Source organism: Glycine max, chromosome 17 (assembly GCF_000004515.6).
Source record: "Glycine max cultivar Williams 82 chromosome 17, Glycine_max_v4.0, whole genome shotgun sequence".
NCBI classification, from domain to species: domain Eukaryota; kingdom Viridiplantae; phylum Streptophyta; class Magnoliopsida; order Fabales; family Fabaceae; genus Glycine; species Glycine max.
The window spans coordinates 6,588,064-6,601,589 of record NC_038253.2 but is presented as its reverse complement, the minus strand read 5'-3'; the positions used below and the strand labels follow the sequence as shown (position 1 = coordinate 6,601,589).

The 13,526-nt window shown below is 33.4% G+C and overlaps 2 protein-coding genes across 5 annotated transcripts; both read right to left on the bottom strand.

Annotated features, from left to right (window-relative positions):
- Nucleotides 1-396: 396 nt before the first annotated feature.
- Nucleotides 397-2,946, bottom strand: LOC100817625 (uncharacterized). The gene has a single exon (XM_003549553.5). It carries the CDS (start codon nt 2,491-2,493, stop codon nt 688-690), a length of 1,806 nt encoding a protein of 601 aa, XP_003549601.1. The 5' UTR covers nt 2,494-2,946; the 3' UTR covers nt 397-687.
- A 2,088-nt stretch (nt 2,947-5,034) lies between these two features.
- LOC100817454 (copper methylamine oxidase) lies at nt 5,035-12,925 on the bottom strand. Of its 4 annotated transcripts, none has more exons than XM_006600554.4 (12): nt 12,574-12,871; nt 10,201-10,310; nt 9,761-10,066; nt 9,321-9,433; nt 8,886-9,216; nt 8,370-8,585; nt 8,034-8,270; nt 7,526-7,711; nt 6,932-7,072; nt 6,470-6,738; nt 6,032-6,113; nt 5,035-5,506 (listed from the first exon to the last, which is right to left on the bottom strand). In XM_006600554.4, the coding sequence occupies exons 1-12, from the start codon at nt 12,695-12,697 to the stop codon at nt 5,453-5,455; spliced, it is 2,169 nt and encodes a 722-aa protein (XP_006600617.1). In that variant the 5' UTR covers nt 12,698-12,871; the 3' UTR covers nt 5,035-5,452. The 4 variants fall into 4 exon arrangements, with proteins under 4 accessions (XP_006600617.1, XP_006600618.1, XP_003550715.1 ...); XM_006600555.4 differs by having other exon boundaries at nt 6,601-6,738; XM_003550667.5 differs by having other exon boundaries at nt 5,036-5,537; nt 12,574-12,925.
- Nucleotides 12,926-13,526: the final 601 nt, after the last annotated feature.

Here is a 13,526-nt window from a genome sequence, read left to right as displayed (position 1 = left end):
AGAAAAGCACAAACAAACAGGCCCTGCATCAACATGAGGGAAGAGCATAAATTCAGAGGGAGAAATGAATAGTAAAATGTTGTCATGCATATATATACACAATTCAAGGCTTTGTTTCATTTATTTTCTTTTAAAGGGAAGGTCTGTGTCATGCGTCATGCTTTAATCTACATAAGTAGTAACCATGGCTTTGTACATGAAAGTGTTGTATACACCAAGTCAAACACATATCAGAAGTCTATAAAATAGAAGTCTAATCATTGTAGTGTTACTTATCAGGAGAAAAAAGGGAGGACATGAAGTCACAAGAAATAGAAAAGTTGGAAAGGCCATCAATTACACTGAAGTATAATGCCATCAATTATCGGGAGAAAAAACGAAGGGCAAGAAGTCGCATGAAATAGAAAAGTTGGTAATGCCGTCAAATACACTGAAGTGTAAGTTACATCATGTGCAACATTTTCGAACGTATATTCGTAAATTTACTCATCTTGTTGAGCCAACCAGCCTTAAAGTATAATTTGGACGACCAGTCAATCAATACCACAAATAACAGTGGCTATTAAATTGAAATTTTGACATTTTCACAATGTAATAACTCAATTTCTAAGTACAACAATACACTCATACTTTTCCATTCAAAAGAATTACAAGGATCATTATTTTGATTAATGCAATAAGTGGCACTTACAGCCCCAAGGGCTGTCTGTGCAATTGAGCTCCTGGCTGATAAAGAGTGAGGTGGTGTAAGGCCTTTGCAAAAAGGTCCTTCAAATCAGGATGTTGTGCTTGAACAGGACGAGCAAATCTCTCTAGGGTATTCAAGGCACGTTCTTGCTCAAGGACCCTACTGTTACCAACATTTAAGGCAAGGTAACAAAGTAATTTCAGGCCATGAACTTGTTGGCGATCATTTATCTGCAGCAGGCTCATTAGCTTAGGAATCCCATCAAGCTCAAGTATTGCCTTAGAATGGTCAACACAGTTGTAGTTGTCCGGGCACACAAACTTCCCCAAAGCAATAGCAGCCTCACTGGCCACATCAACATCTCTGTTACCAAGCTGAGCAACTAAAGGACCAATAACCTGCGGAACCTTCCCAGAGAAGTTTCTGGCCAAGGAACCAATTGCCTTAATAGCAGGAATCCGCAATGCCGGGTCGCTCTCCTCCTGAACCACCCGCAAAAGCTGATCCAAAACCGCCTTTGCCGCCGGCGCAGTTCGCTTAAAAGCAGCTCTTCTAAGATCAGCATTGGACTCCGCCACGGCAGCAATCTCCATGACAGCCATAAGACAATTAAGCTGCAACTCCCCACTCTCGGACTCAATAATCTTGGCAAGACAAAGCAAACCTTTAGTCTCGGTAATCTTCCTGCAACTTGAGAGACATCCATTGGAGAGTTTCCAAAGAGCCTTAGCACAACTGACTTTGACCTCATTCCTCAACTCGGGGCTCTCGACCTCTCTATCTCTTCGATGCTGGCCGGAGCCGCGGCTACTCCCATCTGAATTCGCCTCCCCAACATTGGATAAATTGAGAACAAGCGAGTGAATGCTGGTGGCGCGGTCGGCCACGGGGTCAGTGAGGACAGTACCCATATCCATGGACAACAAGGACACAAGGGGCCTAGCGACATTGGCCCTGACGAACTCCTCGCGAGCAAGTTCATGTTGCTCGGCCATAGCAGAGACCAAATTGGCAACAGAGACACGAACCCTCATAGGGGAATCACCGAGAACCTGAACAATGATGGGGACAGCATGGGACTCCACAATGAAAGTAACAACCCTGTCTTGATTGGTTGTGATGTTAACAAGAGCATTGGCAGCAGCGACCTGAGCAGCAGGGGAAGAAGCTTCTTTAAGAAGCTTGAGGAGGGGCATCACCCCACCTTCATCCAATATGATAAATTTTGTACGGTCGTTGTCTCTGGCGAGAGAACCGAGTTCAGTGGCGGCTTCTGCGCGGTCCTTGGGCTGGCCCAATTGGAGAGTGTAGGTGAAGGTCCAGACCCAAGCGAGAATAGGGTCGTTGCTGGCGATAGGGGGGAGTGAGACATTGGTGCCGTCTTTGGAGTCCAAGATGGTGAGGAGCCACACCAGGTCGCCGTTGGAAGATTCGAGAAGGCTCCGGACTTTGCGGAAGTCGGCGGTGGTGGTCATGGAGAAGACCTGGCGGAGGACGCCACCGTGCTTCTTGCACTTGCGGATGAGGGCTAACGTGCGCTCTATGTTTTTCGAGACCTCGCCGACGATGCGGCGGATTGGGCGCTCGTTGACGCACTGGGTTCCAGACACCACGCGCACCACGGAGCGGAGGTTATCGCAGACCACCTGCACCTTACGCGCCAGCTCCGTGCAGTCCACCTTCGGCGACTCCGCCTCCTGAGCCAGTTTTATCACGCGCTCTCCGAGCAGGATGGGACCCAGCAGCTCGTCCCGGAGACTCTTTTCTTCTTCCGGGGCAGGGTTAGGGTTAGGCTTACCCATCATCGGAGACAACACAATTACCCAACCCCCGTCTGTTATCTTATCTATATAGTACACTCACTGAAGCAGAGCGAGAGAAAGAGAGTAGAAAGTAAAAAAACAATGAATAATGAAGAAATTGAAGAAGAAACACCGCAAGAAAGAAGCTGGTAATCTAGTACTCCGGGTACTGTTGGGCGCAGTGTACGAGTGTTGAAGGGTGTTTGTTTGCAGAAGGTTGTTTGTTGTTGGTTTGCGCCTTCTTACACGACTCTGCCTTCCCGGGATTATTGACTCTCAGAATAGTAAGTCACTAAAGTCAATAATAATAATAATATAGAAAGGGAAAATTAAAATTAAAATATCCACAAGCATACATTCCTTCTTGGTAATAGGAAGTTACTGTGAAGCTTTTATTTATTTATTATTGAGTTGATGGGATTTGTCAGAAGAATGAATAGTTGAGATTGAAGACGAAACTTGGTGCAGGAAGAAGAGCAAATACGGCGAAGGAGAGGAATAAAATATACAAGAGAAGAGAGGATGGATTCTCCGTTGCTCGTTAGAGACTTGGAGTCAAGTCAATACTCAGGGTTGTTGACTGAAACCTACCAATGCAAACCCAAATCAAAATATTCATATTTTAGAACACGATTCCATTTCATCATCGCGCTTTAATTATAAGATCTTTTTAATTAAATTTAAATAATGTTACCTTCTTTTATCATGATTTTTATACTAGTTTCTATATTTTAATGTTTGATAAAATAAATAAATAAAATATATTTCATTTTTATTTAATAATAAGTAGGGAAAATTATAAGAATACATAATCATTATTAGAACATCTAAAATAATTCCTTAAATTTGCTTCTAAAATAAACAAGAGGCTACTTAGAAGATGGGAGAGTCTGTGTTAAATTTTTAAAAATTGAAATTAAAATAAACACATTTTTATTTGTATAGTTTAAAAGATTGTTAAAATAATTACTTTCTTTTATGCTTGAAAAATTTCCGTGATTTAAAAAAAAAATTGAACTTTATTTAAGTTTTTTAATTTCAAATAAAAATATTCTAATAAAAATATTTAATATAAGAATATGAAAAAACAATTTAAAGCCTTTTAAATTTTAAAAAAGAAAAGTTTGGCCTGATTATATTTCAATGAAAGTGCTTTCTTATCTATAACTATTATAAAAAAAAAACAATTTCATTCAATATCATCTTTTTTCTAATTATTTTTTACTTTTAATTATTATAAATTATTACAACATTTATTTTAAATTTCAAACATTTATATTTCTAAAAAATAAGTCACACCAACTTACATATATAAATAACTTTCAAAAGACAAATAATATCTTTCTATTAATAGAGTAATAGTAATTGGAATCTGAGGTGGGCAGAAATCGTGGTTTACTAAAAGATGCGAATCACAGGGCGCCACGAATGGAATAAGTTACGTTTTATATGACGTTGCTACCAGGCATACACCTACCAAATTTTCTCTTCCATATTTTTTAATAATATTTTACATTTTTATATAATATCACATCATTTTTTTTACTTTAAATATTTTAACTCCAAACAATTCATAAAATTTTATCTCAAACGAATTTCACAATATTTACTTTTTACTTTTTAAGCCATCTCCATGCATTTCTTAATAATTTATTTTGCAAATAAACTCAGTGTATACAGTGAGAGAATCGATACTGCAGCTATAAACTTTGTTTTGAAACGAGACCCACAGAAATACTCACCAACGGAAATAATTTTTTTTATAAAGGCCCAATAGACTTGACTGCTTTATTAACTGCCCGTTTGAATTCAGCGCTGATAAAATCGATTTTAAATAAAATAAAATAAAAATAAATTTTAATATATGAAAATTATTTAAAATTACTTTAACTCCGAGTTAATCTGGATTTAAAGTTAATTTTGAAATTTTCTTCAAGAAATCAAACATACGAAAATTGACCAAAATCATTTATTAACTCATAATTAATTATCCAATGTGAAATCAAATAAAGAAACATGTTAAGAAGCACATCAAATTTTAATTAATACTACTATTACTTTTGTTTTAAGATTTTTTTTTTCTGAATGACTTCTGTTTCAAGATTATTGACGTTTAATGTTAATTAGCTCATCTTACAAAAAAACTACTTTAATTTCATATAATATGTTAATACGGTTTGAATTTTTGTCAAATTAATTTTTAAAAAAGTTGAATGTGTATAATTATTTTAAATAATTTTAGTAATAGTCATTAAATATATATATATATATATATATATATATATATATAGAAAAAATAATTAGTGAGATTTAGAATTTGTAGAATATCAATAATTTTGGAATAAAAAAATTAAAACATCACTAATTTTAGAATAAATTGAATATTAAACATCTTGATGGTATATGATAGATATTCAGTAAAAAAATAAACGAATAAAAAATTATTATTATATACATTTTTTAATAATTGTTCAACTTATTCTTTATTTGCCTTCTTTGAATTAAAATCTTCTGTAATTAACTTTTCGATTCCACAACATCCTGACCATTTAAAATGTTCTTATATTATATTCTTTTCTGAAAATGTTCTACTTGTATTACATTAAACAAGGTAAGAAAACCTTCTAATACATTTTGCTAGCCATCCTATTAGAATGTTTTTTTAATTAAAAAAACAAAGAAACTTAAACAAACGTGGCCTAATTAATATATACTTGAATCCATATACATAGATCTAAATTAGAAAGACAAATAAATTGAATACTGACCCAGCTGGTAACAAAGAAAAACACACGGATTTAAACACAATTAATGAGCACTATCTGCATGAAGTTTCAGAGTGGACGACAGAATATCACACACACCTTTCTGTGACAGCAGGCACAACATGGCCATAAGACAAGTGTCTAAAGTTTTGCCACTAATACACAACCCTCAATTTCCTTTGAAGCCTCAGTTTCATTCATGTCATTTTCTTTAGAATCCAACTCACATGGACTTGGCAGAGGGACATCCACTGCAGGAGAACAGTTGAAGAATCCATGAGGCTGCAACCGCGAACACCAAAACCCCACCAAGCAGTTTAAGACAAAAAATAATAATTAAACTCGGACAAAAAAAATAACAAAATAAATAAGAACCATGCAATACGATGTAAACAAAACAAAACTGCGCAATACAAGTTGGGTAGTTCACTGTTCAGTGTTCAACTCACTAAAGTCAGTTTAATGCTGAGAAATTTAAGTAATTTGTATCAAGTTTCAAGTTGGAACTCCATCATCTTAAGACACGGTAACTATTTTGATTGAAAGATGTACCCTACTCAACTAAACTGTGTCAAAGACAGTAATGATGCCGGATCAACAATTATTATTATTCTAGTACTTGTCTCAGCTCTTTACTAGTATCAAGAGTTTTATAATGATAATGTTGAAGAGCGGAAGCTTCAAATTAAATGATATATAGGAAAAAGAACAGACTATAATTAATTCAAAGAATGCTCAGGAAAAAAAATGAAAACAATCAACATCAAGGCAATTACCATGAGCATAAAACCGATGCGTTCTACTGGCATAACTGGCCAGTCTTCCAAACGAGGAACCTGTGTGATTCCAAATACATACCTGAAATTAACAAAGTTAGTCTCGATAGAAAATATGCATCATTTTCATTAGCATTATCAGTAAAGTAAATTGGAACAATAGATGCGATTTTTATAATAGATAAAACTTAAGTACAAGACTATGCATACGTATTTTATTTTACTCTTAAAAAAATGAGGTGTTCATTTTTTTTTTTTTTTTATGTTGACCACATATGATATTGTACTTGAGTTTCATTCTTTAAATAATAAATTTTTTTCTTATACTAGTCTAGTCTAGTGGTACTTTACTAATTTAATTAGTTTTACAAATTTTATAAATACAAAATATTTATCCAGAAATATTTTCAAAAAATGGATGTGCGAGAGAGAGAGGACCAAAGAACTATATCAGTTTCTTCCAATGATCGGTTTTGCTTAACCCATGTAGCTAGTCCTTGGCTGACACGTGGATTTTGATTAGGAAATTCTCCCCCAGGAAACATTTGATCGTGTGAATAGGGTGTTACCCAAAGATTATGCCTCAAGAAAGCAGCTCTTCTTAGAAACTTGGCCTCAGAACCTGCCAATGGTAAGCAGTTTGAGCCAGGTACCAACTTATAGCCTGTCAACTGTCCAGTTCTATTGCCTATTCTCGTGTTCCTTACCTGAAGCATCAATGAAATGGTAACCATTGTCATTTAATTAATTAAATAAAAAAATATGTTGAGATATAATTGTCGGTGTATTGTAAGGAAATAATCAACTATTTCACCATAGCAAATATGAATTCAGTTTCAAAGTATGAAATTATTAACATGGATAGTAAGAATTCGGCTCTAGAAAGTGGGCAAGCCTTACAATCCAATGTCGAGCAGCCAAAGGATTGCAATCACGCATGGCTTCCAATTCAGATTTGAGCAGAGTCTCTTCAGCATAAAATGCATTATTGTGAACATTATTGTCCCCTGGTTCCTCAACTTTGACATTGATCTCCACGACCTACCATACCAACCATCTTGATAGTGTAAGAATGAGGACTTGGAAAAGAAACAAAGAAGCAGTTGCAAAGCTATATATTTTGGGAGGCAAATTTGTTAGTCAGGTAGAACCAGTGCGGACGGCAAAATAATATAAGTTTATTAGAAGAGGAGAATTATGATAACAAGTGCATTTTCGCATAAAACATTGAAAGTAGCCACATTCATGTAAGTTTAAAATGAAGCAGCCTTATTAAAGAAAGTTAGAAAACAGGACAGACACGAAGAAGACACTACTTTTATTACAATCAATTATCCTTACTTAGTTGCACTTAATTCAGATAAAAGAAACCATCAAAATGGTATCAATGACTTAAATTACTTAAGATCACGCTAAATTAGTGTTCGTCCAAGCAGTATAAACTGAAAAATATGAAAGTAGGACCAGAAGATTTTGTATTTCAACTGAAATTACCTGATTCAAAGCATCGCCAGGTTTAGAATCCACAGTCATGTTCATGCGAGCTACAAAAAAGTGTTGATGAACTGGAGCATATAAACCTGGCGCAATCGTGGTTCCATATTTACGAAACTCTCCAGGTAACAAGGATCCTAAACTTAGAATTCCGGTTAGCTTAACTTCAGATTCAATTTTTCCGTCCTGGAATAACACACCGGTCACCACCATTTTCCAGAAAGTTAGTCATCAGTTAAAAGGAATATTACAAAAAAAAATACCAAAAAAGATGTTTTGCAGTTAGCCAGTTAGTACATGATAAGAGAAACAAGATTAATTAAATAATACTGAACTTGCTCAAAAGAAAATAAACTATAAGGGCATGAAGATGTGGTCAACGTTGTACAAATGACTGATAATTGCCTCACAATAATTCAAAGGATGATCTAAGAAAAACCAGATCAATATATGACTGCAAGAATTTTAAGTATGTTTATCTCATATAAAGATGTGATGTTTGACTTGCCTGATAAAAGTACCAAAAAAATCCATACTCATAGTTAGCCACAGTACACATAAAAGAAACTGAAAGTCTTCTAGATCTTCGGACTTCTGCTAAGCCAGTTCTCCAATCATGATGCTTCCAAAGAATTCCATGATCCTCTTCATGCAAACATACACAATTTTCAATTGTCTCAACTCCACCAGTGAAATTTGTGAAATGAGCATCAAAGTATTTGATGTAGCCCAAACAATCACACCCCTGCAACAAATGTTGACTTTAGACTCATTGAAACTTAATCAGAAAGAGGAACTTGGTAAATATAAAACATTGAAAAGGATAAATATAGGTTTCTCAAACCTTCTTGAGAGAATGTGCATTTTTTCCCAAGCCATTTTCCCCAGCATGAAAGGCATTCTTCCTGTAATGTGGTTCATTTGGATCTCCATATGGCACAACCATCTCCACAAAACTCAGTCTATGTGCTACAGGCCTTCGCCCTTGACTACCATCAATATATGCAACCGAATATATAACCAAACCTTCTCTAGGAGTGAATCCAATACGAAAGTTCCACTATTAATGAGCAAAGAACATAGTGACAGAGTTACAGAACTAGTTGGACATTCGGAAATTAATTTGATTAGAATGTGGAAAGATTTTTTACACTATCATCCAGCTACATATTGTCATGTATGACAAGTTTATTAACTTATATAATAACTAGCTTAAAAGTCTCCTAAGAATACTTTTTTGTTAGTTGACAATGTAAAAACCTTTACACTAACAATCTTCGAAAAATGAGTAACTAAGAAATATGTTTACTATCTTGACTTTTATGAATATAATTCAATAAAGAAGAAATTCCACATCAACCTTTTGCCATGCAACATAAGATCCATCGACACGAAAGCTTGGGCCTTCAAGCTGAATAATTTGCAAGGGTTTTATGTCACTTCTATCAAATCCACCTCTTGTTTCACCATGTGTATACCTCCTCAAGGGATCAACTGGAGGCAGAGGAACAAATTTACGGTCTTCAAATTCAATCACCAGCATGTTTTGCATATCAACAAGCACATAGATTCCCTCAACCGGGCGTGCATAGCCATTTTCCATAGGGCTGTCACTTTCGCCCCGGCAAAATATAAGTGGCTTAGTAAGTCTACGGTTGGGATCGTCAGCTTCATTGTAATAACCAACACACCTGCAGCAGAATTATCAAGAACAAAGTTTAAATAGAGAAAAGAAATAGCAAAATAGCAACTTATAACAAAGATCAATAAACAATGTACACCCAACTAAAATTACCAGGCATCAACCATTACAAGATCCATGTCTTCAATGCCCCTTTTCTTCATAGCCTCTCTAAATGGAGGGAAATCTTTAACAACAGCTTCACATTCTGCATATTCCATAGCATCCTGAAGATGGATAGAATAGAACCTTACGGAATTGAAAATTTCAACTTACGACATAAAAAGAAAATAAAATACAAATATGTAAAGACTAAAGATCCTGAATTATTTGAATTTCAAGACTATGATCTGATCTTTTATTCAATACTTAATATGGAATTCTCATTTATAAACAAATGAAAAATGTAACAAGGTAAAATACCACAATGCAAAATTTCTTGGGAGCAAATCACAATTAAAAGGACAGTAAGTAATTAAATTGGTTTCAAATACTGAAACTAGTACACAATGGCAAGAAATGGAATCAGAAGCCATGAGGACAGAAGAACATACCATTGGAGGCTGAGCATCTGGAACAACCTGTGATGAAATTACTTTTCCACGGTGATGACCTCTTCGAGTTACAGCATGTACTTGTGATAATTCAACAATCCATATACTAGTCTCATTTGTCTTCTTATTGTAAACAACAATTCTAGCACATCTTGGAGGGAGATTACTTGGAATTACTGCTCCTCCTTTAGTTCTAGGAAGCAATGATGGTTGGAAAGGAGAAAAGAAATAAGCATCTGCCAGTGCAACAACATGTTTATCTGGTTCCAACAAAACTACTTCAATAAAGCGGATACTGTCTCTGAGCTATAAGATATAAAGACAATTGAGGGAAATAGAATCATTAGGGACAATTGCTCAAAATACATAGACTCAATTTTAATTATCTGTATAAAAATACAAATATATCTTTTAATCGAACATTTCATGGCATAGTTAACCTCAGGAGTGGCTCCAGCTGCCCTCACAGTTGCCACTGCCACAGAGATTTCGGCTGCAGATAAAGGGTCCAAAGGATGGCTTGATTGGGTCCTAGACATTGTACTGATTCCTGTTTAAAGTTGCAACAAATGTTAATGTAGTATAAGAAAACACGCAGACGTAAAAAAGTGGAAGCAAGCAGAACACCATTCAGGAACTTGAGATAAACTCTAAAAAGAATTCATCAATGGTTTAACTAGATACAAAATCCAAGACTTCCTTCTTTTTTTTAAAACTGATTAAAATAATTGGCAAAACATAATAAAAGCTGAGCATAGAGCGCAGAGCAAAAAGAGAAGGATAAAATTTGTGAATTCCATTGTCTTTCTAGTAGAAGTGTAATGGAAACAGATATTTTAGCAATCAGTAAAATTCAATGAAAAATATTCCAAAAGGATTGATAGACAAATTACAAAATAAACGCTGCACTGGATGATTATCGGAAGGTGGTTGTATCACACCATTCAGTCTTCTATCCAACTATACAATAACACAAATTTCAAAATGTCCCCCCATCAGGAATACACTTGAGAAACAAATAAACGGTGTTGTGTCCATTTTTTCTATGAAGCAAAACGTTAGTACCTAGATACATGCATGCACATAATATAAGAAAAAAAGCAAATCTTAAATGATTTAATTCTATTTAATAAAATTATTTTCAAAATATCTATTATAATTTAATTCAAATTTTATTTTCAATGATATCTTTGTTTATCATGATATTAACCACGTGACTTTGAAAATGGAGAAGAAATATTTCTATTTAAAACAAGTTTTTTTTATAAATTTAAGTCTTATATTTCAAAGCGAATGTATACAAATATAAGGGTAATTTAGAAAATATAAAGTATTTTTAAATGAGATTAATTAAATAAATAAATAAAATTAATTAACATTCTTAATTAGCATTAATTATTTTTTTCTTATGTTCTGATGGGATTTTTTTTTTGTCTTAATTTTCTGATTCATTAATAGAAATAGCTTCTAATTAATTTAAAGTTCAATGTTAATCTTAGACAAGAATTATTTCTATTAAAAATCAAAATCAAATAATTCAATATTAACTTTAGTCCATTAAACACTCGTCTTGAATTTCTTAATTATTTTGAAAGGAATGTACACAAATACCAAGTGTGTGGAATACAACAAGAATTGAGAACTTAAAGACATAATTAAAAGCATCTCTAACGAGATAATTGCGCGCTCATAGACTTCTTACATTCTAGAACTAATTGTTTTACAGTTTCACCATTAAAATAATTGATGTGACAATTATAATGCCCATGACAATTAATATCTTAGTTGCTAATATTTTATAACACTAGTCACTCATTTCATTCAATTTTATTGTTTATCAAGATTTTCTACAAGTGAAAATCCTTTGCAAATAATCTTTTTTAAAACATAGACAATGTGAGATCACCCTAACTACTTTTAGAATCAATAATTATCATTACAAATTTATAAAGACTTTTAAGTGTACTAACTAATTATTTTAATTAATTAGTTATCCAAATTTTTTTTAAAAGATCATTCATTCACAATTGCTCTACTGGAGCATTTTAACTATGGAGTATGAGCTATTGAAAAGTGATTTATTGTTATAAATAATACTAATTAATTTCTTTTAGTCATTTTTAAATATACAATCACATATCTACATAATCTCTTGTATCAATATGATCTGATTTGAGTGTGTATTAGATTTATGTATGTATCCAAGATGTCACAATATTATTTATATAAATATAATTGTGTATATAGGCAAAATATAATTATATACGGGATTAATTAAATTTTTAGTCCTTAAACTTTTTTGAAATTCAATTTTAATCTTTAAACAAAAGTTTAACTGATGAAGGTTTCTTTAACTTTTTTTTATTAAGGTTTTTAGTCTCTAAAATTTTAAAAAATTTAGTTTTTAATCTCTAAAATTTCATTAAATAGATAAAAATGATGAGTTTAAACTTTTATTTAAGGACTAACAATTAAAATTCCTAAAAATTTAGTGACTTTTGCAGTCGAACAAAAGTTTAGGAAGTAAAGATCCTAATAAATAAAAAAATAAAAAAACACTAACCAATCAAACTTTTCTTTAAAGATTAAAAATCAAATCTTAAAAAAGTTTAAGAATTAAAATCTTAATTATCCTTGTAAGATCTATTTTATGTTCTTAAATATTATTTCACTGTTAGAAAGAAAAACTTGTTAAAATTTCTAAATATAACATGACATTGTATGTCCCACGAAAAATAAGTTAAGCTACTCCATAAAAGTATATACAGGAAATAATTAAAGGCATGTAAGTTAAGATAAGAAGATGGGTATACCTTTAGGAGGAAGGGCATGAGTGGCAGAAGGTTCAGAGATGACAGGCGTGGGTAGCTTGTTGGCATGGGTGGAGGCAGCGAGAACTGAAGGAGGAGGCGTCGCCTTTTGCAGAACTAAGGCCATTGCAAAGGGTTAGCTTAGCTTAGCGAAGGTGTTGGTGCGAAGAAGCATGATTAATTTGGAGGCATAAACATATATAGGAAGCAATAATAGCTAGGTTACAACACAATAAGAAAGAAAGAGGGCTATGCTATTAGATATAATAATGGCAACATGAACTGAAACAGAAGCTGAAAACCACGTGCCTATACTCTATACGCTCTATATATAATGGATGATGTATCCCTCTGTATCTGTTTTCTTTTTTGACTTATTGTTTTAGTGTAGAGGATAAGGACAAAGAGGATCATTCAGGGTGTTACTTTTGAGGGTGATCATAAAAAGTTGATGGAAGAGGACTTATCTTATCAGCGGGGTCCAATACGATAAGTAAATGGGAGTTTATATGAGGGTCTGCTTTTGATAATGGACATTTTCAAACAATTAACTTTAGGAAGTTTCAATAAATAATAGTTGAGAAGGCTTATATAAGATGGTAAATAGTTTATTCATTGTAAACCACCACTTTGGTGGTCCAAACTTCAAAGTGGAGAGTGTTGTCACATTAGTATATTTATTTAAAAATAAAGAGCATGGTTGTACTTATTTTCAAAAGTATCTTCTTTTTGGTATTTTGTTTTTTCGTTGTTTTTTGTTGCAACGCACTAAGGCAAATGTAGGTCCAATGTAAAATAAACGTAAAAAATAAGAATCTTGTTTTGTTGACAAAATTACTTTTGACTTTATTAACATTTTTTTAACATGCACTGATATATTAGAATTTGTGTCACCACAATTACAACGATAATACAAATATGCTAAAATAAGATTTTATGTTGTCACTTTAGTTTGC